Raw genomic sequence first — 22,676 nt, 5'->3', positions numbered from 1 at the left:
CTCACCTCTCCAGTCCCCGGACGCTTCCTGGTGTCTGACACGGGTTTGAGACTTGACAGAGGCAGAATCCGTTTCAGGTCCGCTCAGATCCCGCCTCTGTCACTGACTGGCTGAGCGGACTTGAGACGTCACATCTCGAGCCGGCGTCAGACACCAGGAAGCAACCGGGCAGCGGAGTACCGAGATACGAGACCTGCCGCTGGAACCAGGGAGGTGAGTGGACGTCTTTTCTCTCAGCCACCTCCTCCCCGGCCAGATCCCAAAATAGCCCCCACGCTGGAGTACCCCTTTAAGACTACAAACTGGGCATGTATGTGTGGTAATTCCTGGCACTTTAGGTTTCTGTTGCACTTTCCTGTTTTTGTCTGTATTTTAGTTACGGTGGCGTGCAAACCGCATAGTAAGATCTGAGGTGTTGAAGTGCTGGCCATTTTTTGTATTATATGTCAAAGAGACATGTCAAAAGTTTTAATCAGTGGAGGGGCCCCATACTTATTTACAATAAAAGGCTGGTCTACAGCATGAGCTTCAGGTTTTGAAGTATATGGTGAGGTATTCTCTGTATACACTATACTATACACTGGTGTCGCCTTTGACAGTACTCCTGTCTGAGATTACACTGCTGGAAAGTGAGTAAAGAACAGAAAATCTCTGCTTACTTGTAACGCCTGGAGTAGTGGATCCACTGGACCGTCACCAGCGATGGCACTAACCTCACCAGGGAGCGGAGTCTAAGGGGCCGCCGGTTTTCACCAGAGCCCGCCGCAAGGCGGGATGGACTTGCTGCGGCAGGCGACCCCCAGGTCGCTACCCCTGGCTTGGTTGCTAGTGACGGCGGGCGAGGCGTGGCAGGAGCAGTAGGCAGGAGATAATGCCGGCAGAGGACTGTAGACGTGACCGCAGGTGGCGGACAGGACTCAGGAACAATGGGAAGGCAGCGGGCAAGGACTAGGGACAAGGACTGAAGACAGGAACAAGGGACAAGGACTAAGGTCAGGAACAACAGGGAGCTGGGCCAAATGCTATGGGAAGCAAGTAGAGGCTCCAACACCTGGAAGGGGGCAGAGCTGGAACTTATAGGGGAGTGATTGACACATGGACCAATTAGGAGCGCACTGCCCCTTTAACTCTGAGACAGCTGGCGCGCGCGTGCCCTAGGAGGCGGGGACGCGCGCGCCGGCCGGCACAGCGGGTTACGGGAGCGGGGCGAGGTAAGGCGCCCCCCGGGGCCGAACTAGTGGCAGCGCCGGGTCCCTGTACATGGACCCCGGCAGCTGCATGGAGAGGTCGCGGCGGCGGTCCGGAGCACGGGACGCCGCCGCGGCCTTGACATTACTGCAAGCTTTCACGGATATTTTTTCATATACAGTGGTACCTTGGTTTAAGAGTAACTTGGTTTAAGAGCGTTTGGTTGAAGAGCTCACAGTTTTTTAAAATTGTGACTTGGTTTAAGAGCATTGCTTTGGTTTAAGAGCTCCTTGTACTGGGTGGGAGCGTGAGTGGAGGAGGAGCATGGTCTGCACAGTGGGGTCTACAGCCCTGTACTCTGACCCAGGAAGTCTCCCTCACCTTCCAAATCATAGCAGATCCACTTCAGGCTGGGGCTTACATCAGGGGACAGGACTGTGGAGGTAGCTGTAACCCTTCTCTCCCTGGACAGAGAGTGCTGCATGTATGTGCCCACATCTGCCCTGCTCATTCCTTCATGCACCCTGCAGTCTCTGTCCGCCCTTGTGTTTCCCATCCTCTCCATTACTGTACAGTAACTTATAATATCACATATTCTGCTATTTCTCATTGTTTGTTTCATCTGTTTTACATGTTATTCAGAATAATAAATCATTATTTTTGGGGTGTGGAACCAATTGTCTGCATTTCTATGATTTCTTATGGGAAAATTTGCTTTGGTATAAGAGTGGATTTGGATTACAAGCGCGGTCCTGGAACGAATTATGCTCGTAATCCAAGGCACCACTGTATAGTTAAATGGAAGGTTAGAGAAAATATCACTGAATATTCTTTAAATTATGTTTAACAGTAAAACTTTATTTAACCCTTAGGCGACCCTGGAAGTACCCTTACGTCCAGGGCCGCCTCCCCGCGCTCAGAGCGGGGCCGCGCGGCGGCCGCGCTCTGAACCGCTGCGATCCCAGGTGCCTCATGTAACCCGGGATCGCGGCTATTAGCGGGCACGGTCCGATCGCCGTGCCCGCTAATCAGGTAATCGGAGGCAGCTGTCAAAGATGACAGCTGCCTCCGATTACCGGCTGCATATGATCAGTGGTGGTATAGTGGGGAGATCGCTCCTCCGGGACGTTGTCCCGGAGGAGCGATCTCTGATACTGAGGCCGGCCGGGGACCGCTCCAAGATGGCGCCGTCCCCAGCTCGGCACTCGTTTGTTTCCGGCTGCAGCAGCCGAAAGCAAACGAGTGCCGATCTCATGGATATCTGCAGCATATTTATGCTGCAGAGATCTCAATGAGAGATCACAGTGTATATACTAGAAGTCCCCCAGGGGGGCTTCTAGTATATGTGTAAAAAAAAAAAAAAAAAAAGTGTTGTTAATAGTAAAAAGCCCCCTCCCGTAATAAAAGTCTGAATCACCCCCCTTTTCCCAGGTTTTAAATAAAAGTAAACAAATAAATAAATAAACAAACATGTTTGCTATCGCCGCGTGTGTAATCGCCCGAACTATTAATTAATCACAATTCTGATCTCGCACGGTAAACGGTGTCAGCGCAAAAAAATCCCAAAGTGCAAAATTGCGCATTTTTGGTCGCATCAAATCCAGAAAAATTGTAATAAAAAGCGATCAAAAAGTCGTATATGCGCAATCAAGGTACCGATAGAAAGAACACATCATGGCGCAAAAAATGACACCTGACACAGCCCCATAGACCAAAGAATATAAAAGCGCTATAAGCATGGGAATGGAGCGATTTTAAGTGACGTATATTTGTTAACAATGGTTTGAATTTTTTACAGGCCATCCGATACAAGAAAAGTTATACATGTTATATATCGTTTTAATTGTAACAACTTGAGGAACATATATAACAAGTCAGTTTTACCCCAAGGCGAATGGCGTAAAAACACATACCCCCCAAATAAAAGAAATGCGGTTTTTAATTTCAATTTCACCACACCTTGAATTTTTTTCTGGTTTCGCAGTGTACTTTATGCAAAAATTCAGCCTGTTATTGCAAAGTACAATTAGTAACGCAAAAAATAAGGGCTCATGTGGGTCTCTAGGTGGAAAAATGCAAGTGCTATGGCCTTTTATGCACAATGAGGAAAAAACGAAAATGCAAAAATTGAAATTGGCCGGGTCCTCTAAGGGTTAAACAACTGGTCTTTTACTGATGACACATCAACTGGTGTTAAATAGTGCCAGAGATTTGTAATTTCCTTCTATTAAAAATCTCCAGTCTCCCAGTACTTATCAGCTGCTGTATATCATAGACATAGGTAATAATAATAGATTTAGATATGCAGGACATAAAGCAGCTAATAAGTACTGGAAGACTTGAGATTTTTTAAAAGAAGGAAATTACAGATCTCTGGCACCAGTTGATTTGAAAGAAAAACATTTTTTGCTGGAGCACCCCTTTAAGGATTGCAGAACTGCATAATATTATGGAAATTATTCTGATAAATAGTTGCCATGCCTTCTGAATCATAGACTGCCCCTAAGCCTATATAGACTAAGGGGATTCTCTGTGTATGAAAATGTGTTGTAGCAATCTCATACCCTATAACATATTGCTTCTAGTGGAGAATATTTATTTATTTATTGTCACATATTAATTGCAGACAGAATGTTATGCAAAGGTCTGTCTGTACTCTTTAGAAGGCATAATATATACTTTCAGGTGTTGGACAAAAAATACAACACCCCTATTTTTGCGTAGTCAAGTTGAACTCTTCCTGGCTCATCTGTCATCACCAATAAAACCCCCTTATTTATGCAGCTCATGTCGCTGTTGATAAACCTGCAGTTCTACTTAAATATCAGTGTAAAGACAAGAAATGTTTATAGAAAACACAGTTTTATTAGCATTGCAGTAATGTACATTTTATTTTCTGGTGATATTAATAAAATATTTAATTAACAAAAATTGCTGCTTATTTGTTTTATTGGTGTGATAAGTCAGGAACATTTGTGAAGTTGATGGGTGTGTGGAGCGGTTTCCTCAATCATATCTCACTATACAAAGAAAAGCCAAACAACTGAAGGCAAAAGTAGCTGTGGTCAAAAGGACCAAGGAGCACTTTGTTGAATTGCAGCCAAAAACAGACTATTACTTTCACTGATACGGAAGCCCATAAACATATATTCACCTCTGCAGTAATTGGAAGGGCTGTAGTTTTGTAGCTCTGTCCCTTGCATTAGCTTTGACTTTTGACCCTAACTACTTCTGTCTGCAAATGTTTTGCCAGTCTTTGCTTACTGAGATGTGGTTGAGGAAACAGTAGACCTCCACAGACCCATTATCTCAACAACTCGGGTCACAGATGCTGCTACCTGCCACAAACCAACAATCATTCCCTTTGGATCTTTGTCAGGTCTGACATATCACGCCCTGGTGTTGTCCTTTCTTGGACCTTGTTAGGTTTCATCCTGACACCCTACAGGACCTACAATTGTAAATGTTGTGACACAGTCAACTAGCCATCTCAATTTTGTCCTTATCAGAGAATTTGCTTAAATGTCTTGCTTCCAACTCATCAACCACGAGAACTGATTATTTTGCCATATGATAGATCTATATGTGTGTGTGTGTGTGTGTGTGTGTCATCAATGAGTCATGGCTCTATGTTTGATGGGAATTTTGAGAGGAATTTATCTGCTGTAGTGTTTTGCTGAAGTGTGGCTCATTTATATTTTTAACAAAAAAAGTTAGTAAAACATTATATGTAATTAAGCCTTTATTAATATATAAAAAATCTTAATATATTTTTATTTTCTATTTCATTTACAGCTCCAGTTATAAGCAGGTTTTCAAGGCGGGCATCAGGTAAGGAGTGTTTATATTCTACATTTTAAAAAAGTTTTGTTTTTATGTGCTTTACTTACTTCTATGAGGGTAGTAGTTAGTATCGGTATCAGTGTTTTTAGATTTAAGTTACTAGATATGTTCACTGTCCCCACTAAGATGCACCCCCAGTTGTAAACGACAGAAAAGGGAGATTTGCCCCTTTTATATGGCATACGCCAGCCGTATCCCCTGCTTACCTGTTGGTTGGGGGGACAAGGCAGGGAGGAGGTGTGTCCTTCTCCTGCGCCAGATACATCATGATTTATGTGCACTCGCAGCCGTAAATCATGATACAAATCTCCCAAGCAGGTGTAGGTTTGTTCCCCAATGCCTGGATTAGTTGCAGTGCAGGCTAGCGTATGCCTCTTAGTAAATTTAAGACTAATGGACTTATATTTGTTCTGCAATGCATGTGCCAGGCGTAGGGTCGGACGCCTGTACTTAGAGGCATGTGCCTTTTAGTAAATCCAGGGAAGGGGGGGTTTATTATGAATGATAATGAATTATAATGAATGCAAAAATAGCGCAGAATCTATTTTTAATTGACTTACATTATTTTGTTACATACACATAGATGTTTTTTACCACGTTTTTTCTGTACGTTAAAATTAAACATACAGAAATGGATACAAAAGCACAGCGTGAATCTAGCCAAAGGACAGTTTCACAAGGGCATCATACAGATGCATTTTTGCATCCATATTCCTGCCATAAGTCCTAGCCTGACTGTGTGTCTGATGGCAACTGTCAGCTTGGTTATTAGAAATGTGGTCGGTTGGGCAGTAATACAGATGCAGAAATGCTGACTGAAATATTTGTCATTAAACTTCCACATTTCCATTTATCATGGAGGAAAAGGCATTCTCTTATTTTGAAGTTGCTGTAAGCTGTATGCTATGCCAGGCCCTTTTAATGTGTCTTCTTTCACATCTATTTTTCATATCATAAGTCAAATTATAAATAGCAAGCATCTTTCATAAATATAGCACCCAAGACTTTAGCATTTGCTAAATGTGCCCCAATGTATTCCATTGTGCGTAGTATTCATGAACCGGTGTTCCATAATGGAATGTTAGTAAACAGTGTTTTCCTCTTGACCTTCTATAAAAAAATATTACAAATATTTTGAATTCTTATTTTGGTTTTCCTTTCAAAACATGTTAATTCCCTTCCAATAAAACATGTTTTGCTAATCAAGCCATCTGCACAATGCTTGTATTCCAAGAGAGAGACACTAAGAAAATTCCTGAACTCTGCAGTCAGCACTTTTTCATCCATCATTTAAAATAGAGAGGATATGTCACCAGACTGCTCTTTTACATCAACAGATTTATGTTCAAATAACAGTAAGCCAATAGGTTTTACTGCACCCACTAAATGCCCTTCTGACCCATCTTAATGGAGAGAGTATGTCTAGTGTCTGCAACAGTTTCCTTTTAAATAGGATTTTTCACGAGGGATCACTTGACTGTCTCCTCAGTAATTTTACCATAGGCACCACAGAGTGATTCCTCTACTAGTAAGCCAATAGAGTTTTATCAACAATTCACAGTCTATACTTATCCCCAGCAGTCAGTGGAAGCATTAGCACTCACTAGCCTTTGTAATTAAATGCGAATATGTCATCAGAAAATGACTTTGTTTAAATAATTTTTTTATGTTAAACTTTTTTTAAAGGGGAACTGTTAGCAGGTTAGATGAATGTAACCTGCTGATAGCCCCCTATTGCACAGGGGACGCCAAGGAGGAAGGTATGTCTCTTACCTTCATCCTTGGTGCTATTACGATTCAGTTAGTAGTTTGCTCCACGGTACACTAAGATTGTTAAGAACACTGGGGGATTTTTAAGAATACTACCTGCCTCCATAGCACTGATCCGGCCCGCTGTGCCTGCCGTGTGGCAAGTGCAGGTCCTGCTAGGTTTACTAAGTCTGTTGCACTGCATCGGGACGGGGGTTTATTTGAGACTGGCCTATGAGAACGCCAGTCTTAAATCCCCTCTATATGTCCTTTGACAAAGGTAAAAGCTAAAGCCATCACTCAGGTATAAGCAAAAGCTTTTGGATTGTTCTTTTCAGCCAACAACTTGTGTTCATGTACTAGGCAAACTTCAGGCTGGTTGGTTCACTTCCTATAGCTAAGAATTGCTCAGTCAGAGGTTAATTGTTGAGTTGCCTGCTGACAGCAGAAACCATCATGCATTATTCAGCAACCTGACTTGCCCCACATGCTGTGACTGTGCCACTGGTTTATCTTCTAAGACACTCTTATGATGTAGATGGAAATCCAGTAATAAATGCTGCTACTATTTCTACTGTTAAGGTAGATTCTGCATTAAGTACAAGGCCTGTGGATTTACCCTTATGAGTATGGCATGTTACTAAGTTATGCTTATTTATTGAACCTGTTTCTTACGGAATAAGCATCAGCCTTGTAAGTCATTATCATTGTTGCAGCTATCAGTGATCAGGCATGCTAGAGCAGATAAATGTGAACATTTTGTGTATATGGCCTGTCTTTATATAGCCCTTTTTAAAGAAAACTGATCCTGTGTTTGTGTCTTTCCTGTAATGTATCTTAAAATGGATAGTCAATCTCTTACAGGAATTAGTTCCTTCTGCTTAAGGAGACTAAGCGGCTCAGAGCTTTAGAAGTAATAATGTAGAGAGAGCCAGCACAACCATTATTTTTCCATTTTAAAGGTTTCATTTTAGGTTACCCTTTTAGACCTCTGGAAATTAGATTAAAAAGATAGAGATTTGACAAGGAATATAGTCATCCCCCAATACTTTCCATTTTAGAAAACCTTTATTCAGCTGGATTGTTTTTATTGTACACGTCTTTTGACATTTTAATATATTTTTTTACATGTAAGATAGGGTGCTGGCAGTCCCACCTGGTTCCTCCAGTATGTGGTAGAGATGAACAAATTTACAGTACAAATGAGTCGCTTTGTTAGCTCCGTAGTCAGCCAACTGCCTTTGAACTCTCTGCCTTTGCCGCTCTGCTCCAAGTGCCTGGAAAAGCTGGATCTAGTCCTGGGAAACTTCTCCCAGTTTCCTAGGACTGGATCCAGCTTTTCCAAGCACCCGAAGCAGCACGGAGTTCAAAGGCAGCCAGCTGATAAGTTATATCTTACATCATATAACGATGGCTGGCATACATTTACGTCAATATCGGCAGGGGCTCTTATCAAGTGAGTACAGGAGCTAAGCTTGCTTCATAGAGGGTCCTCACTGTTAATGATGGTCCATCCGCCATTAACTCCTTCAGTGCCGCGATAGGGAGGGTCGTGATTGTTTTCCCTGACTGCCGGAAGAGTTACACTTACCTCCATGCAGTCAGCTTGGCGGTCTTCATATAATGGTGAGCAGGTGAAGGTATTTACAGTGCAGGTACAACAATACAGTCTTTATTCCAACCAGAATTATATGTAGGTACTGATAATGAGACCGTAAATCCTATTGGATTGTAGTAACGTTTCAGTCCTACCCGGATCTTCTTCAGGCCATAGGGTCTCTGGGTAATGTAAAGGGAAGGAGTCTGGTCTGGTGGATTGTGTCCCATTATCTGTACTTACATAAAATTCTGGTTTGAGTAAAGACTATATTGTTTTTCTGGCACTGTAAATAAATATCTTCACCTGCATATTTGAAGTGTGCCGTGGCTTATCTACCATTTCATGATTGATGGTTGAAGAACCAGTCACTACAGAGCACCTACCAAAGTGGTTAGAGGTGCACGGTTCTGAACACGTTCTCCATATAGACTCTGCCACAGTGAGGCTCTATATAAAGATTGCCGTTAACACTGATTAATGCTATGCAATGACTTAGCATTGAACAGTGTAATGCTGGGTTTACACGGAGCAAGTATCGGGTGAATCTTCGCGATAGCGATCGAATTTGAACGATAATCGTACGTGTAAACGCGGCGAGCGATCGAAAAATCGTTCATTTTGATCTTTTAACAGGTTTTTAAATCGTTGTTCGTCGTTCGCAAAAAATTCGCCGATCGTTCCATGTAAACAGTCGTTCACTGATTTTCCCTATGTGTGAGATAGGCTTAAGCGATCGCAAAACGATCGCAAAACTAATTTTCTGTACGATATATCGTACAGTCTAAACGCTGATCGTTATAAAAAAAAAAATCGTTACTTCAAAATCGTTAATCGTACGATCGGGCGAATTATCGCTCCGTGTAAACCCAGCATAATGCTAAGTTTACACGGAGCGATTATCGGGCGAATTTTCACGATAACGATCGAATTCGAACGATAATCGTACGTGTAAACGCTGCAAACTATCGAAAAATTGTTCATTTTGATCTTTTAACATGTTCTTAAATCGTCAATCGCAAAAAATTCGCAGATCGTTCCGTGTAAACAGTCGTTCACTGATTTTCCCTATGTGTGAGATAGGCTTAAGCGATCGCAAAACAAATTTTCTGTACGATATATCGTACAGTCTAAACGCTGATAGTTATAAAAAAAAATTGTTACTTCAAAATCGTTAATCGTACGATCGGGCGAATTATCGCTCTGTGTAAACCCAGCATAAGGGCCCTTTTACACGGAAAGATTATCTGACAGATTATCTGCCAAAGATTTGAAGCCAAAACCAGGAATGGATTTGAAAAGAGGTGAAATCTCAGGCTTTCCTTTATTACCTGATCTCTGTTTATAGTCCATTCCTGGCTTTGGCTTCAAATCTTTGGCAGATAATCTGTCAGATAATCTTTCCGTGTAAAAGGGCCCTAAGGGTGCATTTACACAGAAAGATTATCTGACAGATTATCTGCCAAAGATTTGAAGCCAAAGCCAGGAACAGACTATAAACAGAGATAAAGGAAAGCCTGAGATTTCTCCTCTTTTCAAATCCATTCCTTGCTTTGACTTCACATCTTTGGATGATTATCTGTCAGATAATCTTTCTGTTTAAATGGACCCATAGCAATGTAACGATTGCATGTAATAGTCCCCTGGGGACCATGAAAAGTGTAAAAAAGAAAAAAAAAAGAAAGTTATAAAAAAAATGACATAGCCCCTCCCTCAATTAAAGTTTAAATCACCCTCATTTCTCATTTTTATATAAAACACATAAAAAATAGTACCATACGTAATTGTCGGATCTAATAAAATAACACAGTAGGGTTCCCATATGGTGAACGGTGTTAAGGAAAAAAGCAAAAATAATTCCATAACTTCAGATTTTTTTGTTACATTATATACCAGAAAAAATAACAAAGAGCGATCAAAACGTCCCATCTACATAACTATGGTATCAATAAAAACTAGAGATTGCGGTTAAAAAAGTAAGAAACCAAAGAACCCTGGAGGTTGAAAAATAAAAGTGCTATGGCTCTTAGAAAGCAAGAAGGGAAAACGAAAATGCAAAAACAAAAAGTGTCATGGTCCTTAACCCCTTGCTGCCGTTAAGGAGATGCAGAGAGGGCTCCCGGCGCCGTCCCTCTCTGCAGCGTGCAGCACCCGGCTGTTTTGTACAGCCGGGGACCACACGCATTAGCCGCCCCGGCCGATCGCCGCGGCCGGCTAATTATATAGTTAGATGCAGCTGTCAAAGCTGACAGCTCCATCTAACTAACGTTACAGCCCCATCCCTGGTATCTAGTGGGGGAAATCTCCCCGCCGCAATGCGATCGCGGAGGGGCGATCCCTTCTTCCTATCGGGGCCGGGCCTCAGCGTCTGTATGACGCTGATCCCAGCTCGGCAATAGATTGCTTCTGGCTGCAGCAGCCCTTAGCAATCTAACACTGATCTCGTTGATCAGTGTATTGCAAGTACACTGCAGTGATCTCTATGAGAGATCACTGCAGTAATAATAAAAGTCCCCCAGGGGGACTAAAAGTTACAGTTAAAAAAAATAAAAAAAAAGGTTTTTCATCAATAAGAAATCCCCTTCCCTAATAAAAGTCTGAATCACCCGCCTTTTCATATTTTATAAATAAAAATAAATAAATAAACAAACGTACATATTTTGTATCGCCGCGTGTAATAGCCTGAACTATTAAATTATCACATTCCTGATCTCGCACAGTAAACGGCGTATGCGTAAAAACCTGCCAAAGTGCAAAATTGATCATTTTTGGCCGGATTAAATCCAGAAAAATTGTAATAAAAAGCGATCAAAAAGTCTCATATGCACAATCAAGGTACCGATAGAAAGTAAACATCATAGCACAAAAAGACAGCCCCATAGACCAAAGGATAAAAGCGCTATAAGCATGGTAATAGAGCGATTTTAAGGAACATACAGTATGTTTGTTAACAATTTAGTGACATGCTTTACGGCAAGCCCCATGGACATAGACAACAATAGAAAGAGTCTTTCTGCTCGGGATGAATGTGAAAAATTACTGCTCTGTGTCTTTGAAGAGGGCGTTCCACAGAGAGCTGCTATTGTCTCCTCTATCTACCGGTGTCACATGTTGCTGTTATACTGTACAGATTACAGCTGCCTTCTCTTATCAATACAGAGAGCAAAGAACACAGTTGTCAAACCCAGGCCCTCCAGCTGTAATAAAACTACAATTCCCATCATGCCTGGGCAGCCAAAGCTAAAGGTTTGGCTGTCAAGGCATGATGGGATTTGTAGTTTTGTTTAGTTTGGCACCCCTGCACTAGAAATTCACTGCTTAGTTTTACCCCCAGTGGTAAATGAAAACGGCAAGATTTCAGGATTACTTTATATTATGTTTAACATAAAAAACATTTAAACAATAAGTTATTTTCTGGTCACACATTCCTTTTAAAGATTTGTTCATATATTTAGTGAATTCATCCATAAAGATTTGATCATATATCTAGTGCCATATGTAAATAATGTGCCATGATGTAGTGTTTAAAATGAAAAGTATCATAATCAAAATGATCTAATTTCAGCAGAATGGACTAAACTACAAAATATACCATTCGGACTTAGACAAATGAACAGGTGAGGCATTGTAAACACCATGTGCAAAAGTTAAGCACCTTAAAACCCAACATGGAACACAAACTAGCATGGAATGCAAACCATTATATTCTGTACCGCTTGGCACATGAGTGAGCAACAACAGCTTAAAGCGACTCTGTACCCACAATCTGACCCCCTCCAAAACCGCTTGTACCTTCAGATAGCTGCTTTTAATACAAGATCTGTCCTGGGGTCCGTTTGGCAGGTGATACTGTCCTATAAAACAACTTTTAAACTTGCAGCCCAGTACCCAACTAGCGTGGCTTAGAGTATCTGTGCCCTAACTTTGCACCACCCCTCCGTCCCTCCTCCCCACCCTCTTCATCATTACGAATGTCACTGAAACATTTTCTCCTGTCTGAACATTTTACAGGTGCCTTAACGATCCAGCCCATGTGCCGTGCTGACACAGGTGGGGAATAGGAGACAATCTGCCTGGTGCATTCCTAATGATGAAGAGGGTGGGGAGGAGGGACAGAGAAGTTGTGCCAGCCTAATGCATACACACACTAGGCCTCGACCGTTGGGCACAGGGCTGCAGGTTTAAAAGTTGTTTTTTAGGACAATAACGGCATCACCTGTCAAACGTACCCCAGGACAGATCTTGGATTAAGAAAAGCTATCTGTAGGTGCAAGCTGTTTGGGGGGGTCAGATTGTGGGTACAGAGTTGCTTTAATGCTGAGCTGTCACTCTGACATCAATAGGTGGAATGAAAAAAAAAAGTGGGCTTGTACAAAAATAAAGTTTCCAATCAAGGACTTTCTATATAAACAAATCAAATGTGTAACAGGCAACCTATAGGTAAGCATGATAGCAAGCATGGTCTCAGTTATCGACCCAACACACCTGGGCATTACACAGTAAAATGTATTTATATATATATATATATATATATATATATATATATATATATATTATATATATATATATTTATTGTAGGGATCTTCCCGGGGGATGGTGTGTTTGGACACAGTTCACAGCAGACTTGGACTTGTAAAACAACAGCTTGGCGTTTATTTTCAGCATAAACAGTCCGTAACAGAAATATAGCAACACTGTGCTTTAAGAACAAAACAAAAAGGTCTTGCCCGTCTGGGCGCTAACTAACAAAAGCAGGTTACCTCTCTGACACTTCAGTCGGCAGTATTGCGGGGTGTGAACAGGCCCCAGCAGCGGCTGTCTTCCCAGCTCTCACCAAACAGCATGCAGGCTGTTCACTCCTGGCTGAGAGAGAGAGACCTGTACACTGAGCCCACCTTTTGCCTTCTCAGGCTGATTGGGATCAGAGCTCACCTGATCCCAAAACCCACACTGGATCGAGGGGGAGGGAATGGCAAGTCCCACTACCAAAACCTACCTGCCATTCCATGTAAGTCCAGGCCCGGCAATAATAAATAATAGCTCAGCAGCATAACACTGCTGAGCACAGATGCCTCCTGGACTCACCATCTCACACTATGTATCAACCTGGGTGAGATGTACATCCCCTCGAGCACTTTACCAGTGACATGTCCACATATCCCCCCCCTCTTCTTCAGACCGGAGGGCTGAGCACTTTGTCCCCACAGACAGTGTACCCTAGATAGGGCGTCAGCATTTGCCTGTAATTTCCCTGGCCGGTGTTCCACCATGAAATTAAAGTTTTGGAGGGAAAGAAACCACCTAGTCACCCTTGCATTTTTCTCCTTGTTTAATTTCATCCATGTTAGGGGGGCATGGTCTGTCACTAACTTAAACCTCCTGCCTAGTAAGTAGTACTTCAGGGATTCTAGGGCCCACTTCACTGCCAGACATTCTCGCTCAACTATGGCGTAGTTTTTCTCGGCCGGGGATAGTTTCCTGCTTAAGTACATCACCGGGTGCTCCTCGCCATTCACGACCTGTGAGAGGACGGCACCTAACCCTGTGTTAGAGGCGTCTGTCTGTACCAAAAACTCTCGCCTAAAGTCAGGGGTAACTAGCACAGGCTGTTGGCACAGGGCAGACTTAAGGCTTTGAAAAGCCTTCTCGGCCTCTGGAGTCCATGTCACCATTGCGGACTTTGCACCCTTTGTCAGGTCAGTTAGTGGGGCTGCAACTGAAGCAAAATTCGGCACAAACCTCCGGTAATAGCCCGTAATACCCAGGAAAGCTCTGACCTGTTTCTTTGTGAGGGGTTGAGGCCAATTCTGTATTGCCTCAATTTTATTTAGTTGTGGTTTCACTAACCCCCTCCCAATAATGTAGCCCAAGTATTTGGCCTCCTCTAAGGCTAGTGCACACTTCTCTGCATTGATGGTTAACCCCGCATCACTTATGGCATCTAACACCGCCTGGACCTTACAGAGGTGACTTTCCCAATCCGGGCTAAAAATGACCACATCATCGAGGTAGGCAGCGGAGTAATCACGATGTGGTCGCAGAATCAAGTCCATCAACCTCTGAAAAGTGGCAGGGGCTCCATGTAACCCGAATGGCATCACTACGTATTGGAAGAGCCCATCAGGGGTGGAGAATGCAGTCTTCTCTCTAGCCTTAGGAGTGAGTGGGATCTGCCAGTAGCCCTTAGTGAGATCGAGGGTAGTTATGTACCTGGCATTACCCATCCTTTCTATCAACTCATCTACCCTGGGCATGGGGTAGGCATCGAACTTGGAGATCTCATTTAACTTTCTAAAGTCATTACAGAACCTCCAAGTTCCATTGGGCTTTGGGATTAACACAATCGGGCTGGACCACTCGCTCTGGGACACCTCAATGACTCCTAGGTCAAGCATACGTTTTACCTCTGATGATACCGCCTCCCTCCGTGCTTCTGGTATCCTATAGGGCTTCAGGTTTACTCTGCTTCTAGGCTCAGTTTCAATATGATGACTAATGAGATGCGTACGCCCTGGTAGGTCAGAAAGCTTGTCTTTATTTCTCTGCAGGAACTCCTTAGCTTCCTGCTTCTGGGATACTGATAGGGTGTCACCAATCCTGACCGGAGGGATTGGTGGTGACAGATGACCAACAGGCTTTGTCGCCACCAAGGATTCCCTGTCTTTCCAGGGCTTGATCAAGTTTATGTGATAAACTTGGAAAGGCTTCCTTCTACCTGGTTGGTGTACCTTGTAGTTGACCTCACTGATCTTCTCTACAATTTCATAGGGACCCTGCCACTTTGCTAAGAATTTGCTTTCTACCGTGGGAACAAGTATGAGTACCCGGTCACCTGGGCTAAATGTCCTGATTCTTGCAGAACGATTGTAAATTCTGCTTTGGCCCTCTTGCGCCCTCTGGAGGTGTTCCCTTACTAGGGGCATTACAGTGGCTATACGGTCCTGCATTTGTGCTACATGCTCTATAACACTCTTGTATGGGGTGGACTCACTTTCCCATGTCTCTTTCGCTATATCCAACAAACCCCTAGGGTGACGACCATAGACTAATTCGAAGGGAGAGAACCCTGTGGACGCTTGGGGTACTTCCCTAATAGAAAACATCAGATAAGGTAGTAAGTGATCCCAATCACGACCATCCTTTTCCACCACTTTTTTTAACATATGTTTCAGGGTTTTATTAAACCTCTCCACTAACCCGTCTGTCTGTGGGTGATATACAGAGGTACGTAGGTGTGAGATTTTAAACAGTTTGCATAGCTCTTTCATTACCTTTGACACAAATGGGGTACCTTGGTCAGTCAAGATTTCCTTGGGGATCCCCACCCTGGAAAACATATAAAACAATTCCCGTGCAATTGTTTTAGAGGTAGTGTTTCTTAGGGGTACAGCCTCAGGATAGCGGGTCGCGTAGTCCAACACCACTAGAATGTACTGGTGTCCCCTAGCCGACTTTACAATGGGACCCACCAAGTCCATTGCGATCCGGTCAAAAGGTACCTCTATGATGGGGAGTGGGACCAAAGGACTGCGAAAATGCGACACTGGAGCGCTAAGCTGACATGTGGGGCACGACTCACAGTATTTTTTTATGTCAGCATAAATCGCAGGCCAATAAAACCTCTGGAGGACTCTCTCCTGTGTTTTATCTGTCCCCAAGTGTCCCCCAAGGACATGATTATGGGCCATGTCGAGTACCTGACGCCGGTACGACTTAGGCACCAGAAGCTGTTCCACCACCTCATCATTAATTTTAGTGACTCTATAGTAGAGATCATTAGTCATAGAAAAATGTGGAAATTTTTTCTCAGCTTCTGGTTCCTGAGGTACCCCATTCATAACAGTGACCTGCTCTCTCGCATTTTTGAGAGTGGGGTCCTGTAATTGTGCAGTACCAAAATTATCCCTAGACACCTCTAAGTCTGGAACATTTTGCGCAGTGGGAGGAGCCTCTTCCTCACCAGCCAGGACCTGCAAAGGAAAAGCATCATTTTCATCCTGTACATTTTTATCATTTACCGTGGGTAATGCAATAGACTTAGGGGTCTCCTCACTCCTTTCAGGGGATTGTTGTTTTCCCCATAGAGCCCAGAACAAAGGAAAATCACGCCCCAATATCACATTATGCATAAGATTTTTAACCACACCCACTTCATATTGTACAGCGCCTAGTTCAGTCCCGACATTAGCCCGTACTATAGGGTAAACCTTTGTATCACCATGTATGCATACCACACTCATATGTCTTGCTGGCACAAAGTCCCCAGCCACCAGGCTGGCATGCACCAGGGTGACAAGGCTTCCTGAGTCCAGCAACGCCTTAACAGGAAAGTCATTTACAGTAATGTTGCAGACTTGTGGTTCAGTCTCTAGTCCAGTGACTGCAACAAAAGACGGCTCCGCAAATAGCGACTGACGCCGGCTAGCGTCACACTCCATGGGCTCAGTGGTAAGAGGGCAATGGGCAGACATATGTCCCGTCTCATGGCATCTCCAGCACTGGATAGGGCCTGGTCTCCTTGGCAGGGAGTCCTTTTTAGGGCCACTTAGCCACCGGGGACCACCACCAGTCTTTTGCCCCTGAGACGCCTCCTGAGCGCTCTTCCCTCTATCAGCACCCCTCCACACTCCCCCAATAGATGGAAGTCTCTTACCAGATGATGGCACAGATCTGGCACTCCGGGGAGGTGACGGTACTGCAGGAACATCACGGAGGTAGTCCTCGGTCGCCTGGAACCTCTCCACAAGGCTGACGAGTTCGTCGGCACTCCTAGGGTCGCCTTGTCCCACCCAGCGTTGTAGATCAGCAGGAAGGGCACGGAGGTAGCGATCCATCACGACCCTCTCTAGGATCTGGGCAGGAGTAGAGGTGTCTGGCTCCAACCACTTTCTTGCCAAATGGATCAGGTCGTACATCTGGGACCTCGCTGACTTGTCCAGACTGTAGCTCCAGTTGCGGACCCTCCGGGCACGGACAGCAGCAGTAACTCCTAGTCGGGCGAGTATCTCTGCTCTTAGCCGAGGATAGTCCTTGACCTCTTGCTCACTGAGGTCATAGTAGGCCTTTTGAGGTTCGCCTGTTAAATAGTGCGCAATCACTTCTGTCCACTCAGTGGAGGGTAACTTCTCTCGCTCAGCCACACGCTCAAAAACAGTTAAATAGGCCTCAACATCGTCATCAGCAGTCATCTTTTGCAGCGCACGCTGCACAGCTCTTCTCACAGACAAAGTCTCTGGCGCGGCTGCTGCCACCAGCTGGGGATTAGCACCTGCAGACGCCTCTTGCTTTGCTATCAGGTGCTCAATAAGTCTCTGTTGTTGAGCCATCGCTTGTTCGTGGCGCAGATTAGCATCTGCCAGAGCCTGTTGTTGCTGCCGATTAGCCTGTTCATGGCGCAGATTGGCGTCTGTCAGAGCCTGTTGTTGCTGCCTATTAGCCTGCTGGTGTGCGGCCAATGCCTGCTCATGGCGCAGGTTAGCGTCTGTCAGAGCTTGTTGCTGTTGCAGACTCACTTGCATTAACTGCTTCATCATCTCCTCCATGTTGCTTGTCTGTTTTTGGAGTGAAGCCGCAGCCTTCACCCAGGACATAAGCAGCTGTAGCCAAGTTGATGCACACCGTTGCCCCTAGCAACCGTTTTGCCCGCTCCGCAGCACCAATTGTAGGGATCTTCCCGGGGGATGGTGTGTTTGGACACAGTTCACAGCAGACTTGGACTTGTAAAACAACAGCTTGGCGTTTATTTTCAGCATAAACAGTCCGTAACAGAAATATAGCAACACTGTGCTTTAAGAACAAAACAAAAAGGTCTTGCCCGTCTGGGCGCTAACTAACAAAAGCAGGTTACCTCTCTGACACTTCAGTCGGCAGTATTGCGGGGTGTGAACAGGCCCCAGCAGCGGCTGTCTTCCCAGCTCTCACCAAACAGCATGCAGGCTGTTCACTCCTGGCTGAGAGAGAGAGACCTGTACACTGAGCCCACCTTTTGCCTTCTCAGGCTGATTGGGATCAGAGCTCACCTGATCCCAAAACCCACACTGGATCGAGGGGGAGGGAATGGCAAGTCCCACTACCAAAACCTACCTGCCATTCCATGTAAGTCCAGGCCCGGCAATAATAAATAATAGCTCAGCAGCATAACACTGCTGAGCACAGATGCCTCCTGGACTCACCATCTCACACTATGTATCAACCTGGGTGAGATGTACATCCCCTCGAGCACTTTACCAGTGACATGTCCACATTATATATATATATATATATGTATTTAGTGACAGTATTCCCATTAGTACAGGTAGGGGTCGGCATGCTTTCCACGTGATTAGCTGGTCACCCAGACCCCTAAAGTGCAGGATGTGATTGTATTGGGCAGGTTATGCTCTACTTGAAAACTGTCCACAACAACCTGTGGGGGCCAAATGAATCACATATACCCATTGCAAAAAACATGCTACACTATAGATTGCAATTATTGTGTTAATCACAATGTAACTTGGGGCAAGTATTGATAAAAAAAATAAGTGGCAGAAAAAAAGAAGGTAATAGTGTTCCAACTAATGCTAAGTTTACACGAGGCGATTATTGGCCCGATCGTGCGATTAACGATTTCGAAGTAACAATTTTTTTTTTTAATACCGATCAGCGTTTAGACGGTACGATATATCGTACGGAAAAATCGTTTTGCAATCATACGCCCGCAGCCCGGCCCGCCCGCAGACCGCCCCCCCACCCCCCGCAAACCGCCCCCCCACTCAACCGCAGCCCCCTGCGCCGCCCTGATCGCCACCCCTGCCGCCGCTCCGATCGCCACCCCCGCTCCGATCTCCACCGCCGCTCCGATCGCCGCCGCCGCTCCGATCACCACCCCCGCCGCTCCGATCACCGCCCCCGCCGCTCCGATCGCCGCCCCCACCCCCCGTCCCCCCCATCGCCGATCCGATCGCCCCCGCCGCCGCCGCTCCGATCGCCGGCTCCCCTCTTCAGCTAATCAGTGCTGCCGTGCATTGATTGGCTGAAGAGGGGAGCCGGGAATTTCAAACGGCTCCCCTTCAGCCAATCAGTGCTGCCTTGCATTGATTGGCTGAAGAGATGAGCCGGGAATTTCAAACGGCTCCCCTTCAGCCAATCAGTGCTGAAGAGGAGCACTGATTGTCTGAAGAGGAGCCGTTTGAAATTCCCGGCTCATCTCTTCAGCCAATCAGTGCGCTGAAGAGGGGAGCCAGGGATGTCCGAAGACCTGCTGCGCGGAGCAGGTAACGTATGTTCTTGGCCACGGCGGTGGGGGCGATCCGAGCGGCGGCGGGGGGCGATCGTAGCGGCGGTGGGTGGGGGTGGCGATCGGAGCGGCGGCGGGTGGGGGTGGCGATCGGAGCGACGGCGGGTGGGGGTGGCGATCAGAGCGGCGGCGGGTGGGGGTGGCGATCGGAGCGGCGGGGGTGGCGATCGGAGTGGGTGGGGGTGGCGATCTGAGCGGCGGCGGGTGGGGGTGGCGATCGGAGCGGCGGGGGTGGTGATCGGAGTGGGTGGGGGTGGCGATCGGAGTGGCGGCGGATGGGGGTGGCGATCGGAGCGGCGGCGGCGATCGGAGCGGCGGCGGGGGAGGCGATCGGGGTGGCGGGGGTGGCGATCAGAGCGGCGGGGGTGGCGATCGAGCCGACGCAGGGGGCTGCGGATGAGCGGGGGGCCGGGCTGCGAGCGGGGGGCCGGGCGGCGGGCGGCCGGACTATCACACGACGACTGTTTACACGGAACGATCGGCGATTTTTTTTACGATCGGCGAACGACGATTTATGAACCCGTTAAAAGATCAAAATGAACGATTTTTCGATCGTTCGCCACGTTTACACGTACGATTATCGTTCGAATTTGATCGTTATCGCAAAAATTCGCCCGATAATCGTTTCGTGTAAACGTAGCATAATTTAGTTATATGGTGGTGTTATTGATCATTAAAATGCACAGGAGTCCCCTGTTTACACATTGAGATGTATGACTAATAACAATGATTTGACCAGCTGGTTGTGTGATAGCTCTCTTTCTTCTCATAGAGAATATCTCTCGTAAAACAGCTAATAAAAAATTGCAAAATGTTTTGCAATCCAACAGAAAATACTTCTTTATTTCTCTGTAGGAAATGTGAAGCATTTAGAGGTACATTAACACCAAGAAAATTCTATGCTTGCTAATCCGTACAACTCAAGGCATGTATGGAGCTGTAATAAGGAGCAGGAAATATTACTTTTATTTGAAAAACATGTTCATCTAAAATATATGCATTGCAATTTTTGTATTCTTTGAACAATGGTATAGACACCACAACACCATACCAGCTAGAACTCCTCTATATAGACTACAGGACAGAGACTGTGAAATCTCCTCCGCCACCGCCATATCATGTATAGGTTTACTAGGGTTGGTAAACATTTTTACCCCATGGGCACTCCTTTTTTTTAGTGGACGGACATTATTTAATGGCAAATAATGGCCGTTAAATGATGGCCATCCACCAAAAACGCATTGTGTGACTTGGTGTACTCTTTAGATCATTTAAATGATTGAATATCTCTGAGAATGTCAGTGCTGCCTCATATTCTGACAACTAGCAACTGTAATGAGTTATCCAGGCATGTACTAAACCATTCCTTTAACCCCTTAGTGACCGCCGATACGGCTTTATACGGCGGTCACTAATGGTCCTTATTCTGCTGCCATCAGCTTTTTACGGCGATGGCAGAGAATAAGGCTGCGGGGCCGGGATGGCCCCCACCCCATCCCCCCGGCTACCGGAGGTAGCTGAGGGGTTGGGGCAGTGTGTGGGGTCCGTCCCGGCCCCCCCCCCCTTACCGACGATTGCCGCTATTAACGTTATAGCGGCGACTGTCGGTAAAGGAGATTACCGGTGCCACCGCCGCCTTTCATCTCCCCCCGCCGTGAATCTACGGCGGGGGGAGATGAAATAAGTGTCCCCCAGACCTCAGATCATCCCCCCCTAGTGCCCCAATAACTAACCCCCCTTCCCCATATACTCACCGGATCCACGGAGCTCCTTCCTCCTCGACGTCCTGGCTGGTTATGAAGTGCGCATGCGCTTCACAACCAGCCAACTCTGAAAATTTAAAGTGACAGAGACCAATTTGGTCTCTGTCACTGAACTATGATTACTGAGATAGAAAATATCACAGTAATCATAGAAATACAGTGAACATGAATGTATAAAGTACAAAAAGTGACAAACATACAAAAAAATAAAACACACACTTTTTATTATAGTAATAATTGCAGTTTACTCCCAAATTACCCCTAACCCCTCCCCAGATTACCCGTAACCACCGCACGTTGCCCGTAACCACCGCACGTTGCCCGTAACCACCGCACGTTGCCCGTAACCACCGCACGTTGCCCGTAACCACCACAAATTGCCAGTGACCCCCTCCCGATTGCCCGTAACCACCCCAAATTACATGTACCCACCCCAGATTACCTATAAGCACTTCAGTTTATCAGTAACAATCCCAGATTGTCTGTAACCCTTCCAGGTTGCACATAACCCCCCAGGTTCCCCGTAATCATGCCAGATTACATGTAACCCCCCCCAGATTGCACGTAACCACCGCGCGTTGCCTCTGACCACGCCACGATGCCTCTGACCACGCCACGATGCCTCTGACCACGCCACGATGCCTCTGACCACCGCACGTCGCCTCTGACCACCGCACGTCGCCTCTGACCACCGCACGTCGCCTCTGACCACCGCACGTCGCCTCTGACCACCACACGTCGCCTCTGACCACGCCACGGCGCCTCTGACCACCCCAAATTGCCAATGACCCCCTCCAGATTGCGGTGCCCATGCCAGATAACAGGTATCCACCCCAGATTGCCTATAACAACTTCAGTTTATCCGTAACCACCCCACATTGCCCGTAACCACCCCACGTTGCCCGTAACCACCCCAGATTGTCAGTAAGCACTGCAGGTTGCCCGTAACCACCCCACGTTGCCCGTAACCACCCCAGATTGTCTGTAAGCACTGCAGGTTGCCCGTAACCACCCCAGATTGTCTGTAAGCACTGCAGGTTGCCCGTAACCACCCCACGTTGCCCGTATCTACCCTAGATTGTCTGTAAGCACTGCAGGTTGCCCGTAACCACCCCACGTTTCCTGTAACCATCCCAGATTGTCTGTAAGCACAGCAGATTGCCCGTAACCAGCCCACGTTGCCTGTAACCAGCCCACGTTGCCTGTAACCAGCCCACGTTGCCTGTAACCAGCCCACGTTGCCGTGACCACCACACGTTGC

General features: G+C 45.9%; 1 protein-coding gene across 1 annotated transcript in view; it reads left to right on the top strand.

Moving 5' to 3' along the window:
* PRKAR2B (protein kinase cAMP-dependent type II regulatory subunit beta) overlaps positions 1 to 22,676 on the top strand; it is a 97,810-nt gene that overhangs the window by 31,127 nt on the left and 44,007 nt on the right. Inside the window, exon 2 of the mRNA XM_069977533.1 lies at positions 4,984 to 5,019. Within this exon, the coding sequence (XP_069833634.1) occupies positions 4,984 to 5,019 (36 nt within the window). The remainder of the gene's footprint in view (positions 1 to 4,983; positions 5,020 to 22,676) is intronic.

The sequence above is a fragment of the Dendropsophus ebraccatus genome, chromosome 1 (genome assembly GCF_027789765.1).
Source record: "Dendropsophus ebraccatus isolate aDenEbr1 chromosome 1, aDenEbr1.pat, whole genome shotgun sequence".
Lineage (NCBI taxonomy): Eukaryota > Metazoa > Chordata > Amphibia > Anura > Hylidae > Dendropsophus > Dendropsophus ebraccatus.
Note: the sequence above shows the minus strand (reverse complement) of the source record. Positions and strands in the feature narration are given on the sequence as shown.